The sequence below is a fragment of the Phaethon lepturus genome, unplaced genomic scaffold, assembly GCF_000687285.1.
Source record: "Phaethon lepturus isolate BGI_N335 unplaced genomic scaffold, ASM68728v1 scaffold35236, whole genome shotgun sequence".
NCBI classification, from domain to species: Eukaryota; Metazoa; Chordata; class Aves; order Phaethontiformes; family Phaethontidae; genus Phaethon; species Phaethon lepturus.
In genome coordinates this window covers 5,932-8,320 of record NW_010544736.1, presented here as the reverse complement: position 1 = coordinate 8,320, position 2,389 = coordinate 5,932, and the positions used below count along the sequence as shown (strand labels likewise).

The window sequence follows — 2,389 nt, the reverse complement described above, 5'->3', positions numbered from 1 at the left end:
CGCCGCCTTCGTGTCCCGAGCCACGGCGCCCGTACCTCCGGTATGCTTTAAGCTATCTCCTCTCTTCTTAGGCTCTTCATGAATTTCAGGTACAGTAATCGATCTAATGGGTAAGCGACTTTATGCAAAATGTCGGTTCTTAACTCTTCTTGGGTTTTTTTCAGCACTCGCTTTTACCAGCTTCCTGAGCGTAAAGCACTTGGAGTTACTGGCTTTGATTACTTTCACCCTTTCCCTTCCAGAAATAGGCTCCCACGAAGTTAGTCCTGTGGGGTTTGGCGGGCAATACAGCGACAGGAGCGCGGCCGAGAGAGTCGCTGGGCGCTGCTAATGCCAGTGGTCTTTGGCGAACAAGTATGGCAAGACCCGGCATTAGCGGGGACCGCTCTCGGCACTAGTTAGGACTCGCCTAAAGCTCTCGCTGGGGGCTCGCTCGCAATCGGGGCCAGCGGAAAAGGAGCGGCAAAGAAAGATCTTCAGCATTCTCACCATTTTTTCCCTCCAGTTTGTCTTTGCAAAGTTTTTTTTTTTTTTTTTGCAACTAATAGCTGCAGTTGCCTACTGAAAACTCAAGCGCCTTGGTTTTCTTTCTGGTTTTTGGGCAAAAAATGCACAATCGGAGAAAGACCAGACCATTTCTTTTTTTTTTTTTTTTTGCAACTAATTGCTGCATTTGCCTAGTGAAAACTCAAGCGCCTTGGTTTTCTCTCTGGTTTTAGGTCAAAAAATGCACAATCGGAGAAAGACCAGACCATTTCTTTTTTTTTTTTTTTTTTTTTTTAAATCTTGGGCTAGTGTATTTAGTTTCAGAGTCAGAAGTGCTGTGTAATGGTCTCTTCTCCCCTTTGGGGCCTTTTTGCCAACTGCAGATACTTTCTTTGTCTCAGTGTTCGTTTTAGACGGTGAGGTTTAAAGTAGACGCCGAGCGTCAGCACTGCTGTTCCACAGACCTCTTACACTTATTTACTAGCACTGAAACGGTGATATGGTGGAGAGTTTACCCAGCCCTTGGGCTCAGCTTTACGGCGTGGCCCCAGAGGGATGGGGATTTTGGGACGGCTTTATAGCCTCCGAGCTTTTCTGCGGAATCATCCTCATTTGAGCTGTGCTTATCCTTCAGCCTCCCGAACATACTCCTGAGGAAACATTTTGCCACTGGAGTATGAGACACTGCGCTGGATGTCAGTTATGCAAAGAAATAATTAAAAAAAAAAAAAATATCGGATCCAGGGAGAGCGATTCTCTGGCCTGTGTAATGTTTTCCTGCCCTGCCTCGAAGGTCTCCCTCCCTCCACCCCAGCGTTGGGTCCGGTCCTCTCCTGGGACAAAGACGTGTTAAGGTTTCTGGCAAACATCCCCTTACTTCCTTTGCCAAGTTACGCAACATCAGCCCTTTCCTGGGTTAGGAGAAGTTACTCCTCTCTTAAAAAAAGCAAAATAATTCCGAGTACCTTCTACGAAGCGTGAGCAGGTGGATTGCCGAAGCCAGCGGGGTGTAAATCCTGCTGGCAGCCGGGCTCCGGGGGACCCCGCGCCCGGCTTTTCTCTGCGCTCGTGCCTCTTCTTCGAGGGGTTGGCTGTCGCTCCGGGCCGGCTGGGCGCACCCAGCTCCTGCGGGGGCCCGGGCTTCGATGGGCTGTTTTACCGTCCGAGAACGGGCTTTACGGGGGGAGCCGAGACAGTCCAGCTTACGGAGCCTCTGCCGTGCCTCTGGCCCTCCTCCCCGTCGGGCGAGGAGGGAGATAAAAAAGGGGTTCGGCAGACGTCGCAGCGGGGTGAAGCGTTTTGCCGAGCGCTCGCGGGAGCCGAGGCCCCGCTCTTTCTGCCTGCGAAGGCGCTTTCCGTCTGTGTTTCCCGCAGCCAGCTCCAGGGCGAGTCGGATGGTGCCTCGTAAGCTGGGGCGAAGGGGCCGGTGAGGTGGGGAGCTCAATCTGCTTTACTGCCGTAGCGTGAAGGATGAGGGAGAGCGGGGTGCCGCGGGGAGCCGGTGGGAACCGGCAGGCGACTAAGCTGGACGATGCTTTTTTGTTTTTTCTTCTTTTCTTTTCCTCATTCCGACAGCAACTATATAAAGGATAACTTTTAAGTTGTGGGAGATGGTAAGAGAGAGAGCAGTGAAAATATTCTAAGACCTTTTACACGTTTCTTTCACAGTCCGACTGCCCCTACTCAGAAAAAGTCCCAAGTATTAAAATACCAATGGACATCATGGAGCAGGAACCTTTCCTAAGTGATAGCAAACCTGCCGACAGTGAGTAGAACTAACCTCTTGCATGCCTGCTTGACTCTGACTTGCAGTACGAAAATATGTATATTTAGAGTGATCTTTTTAAGAAAAAGCCAACCCAAACCTTTCCTATTACTTGAGAAGTACTTTTTCGTGTTCTTC

At 50.3% G+C, this 2,389-nt stretch overlaps 1 protein-coding gene across 1 annotated transcript in view; it reads left to right on the top strand.

The window, feature by feature from the left end:
* LOC104622104 (electrogenic sodium bicarbonate cotransporter 1-like) overlaps positions 1-2,389 on the top strand; it is a gene marked incomplete at its 5' end in the record, with an annotated part of 25,338 nt that overhangs the window by 19,158 nt on the left and 3,791 nt on the right. The window contains one exon of the mRNA XM_010288769.1: positions 2,155-2,251. Within this exon, the coding sequence (XP_010287071.1) occupies positions 2,155-2,251 (97 nt within the window). The remainder of the gene's footprint in view (positions 1-2,154; positions 2,252-2,389) is intronic.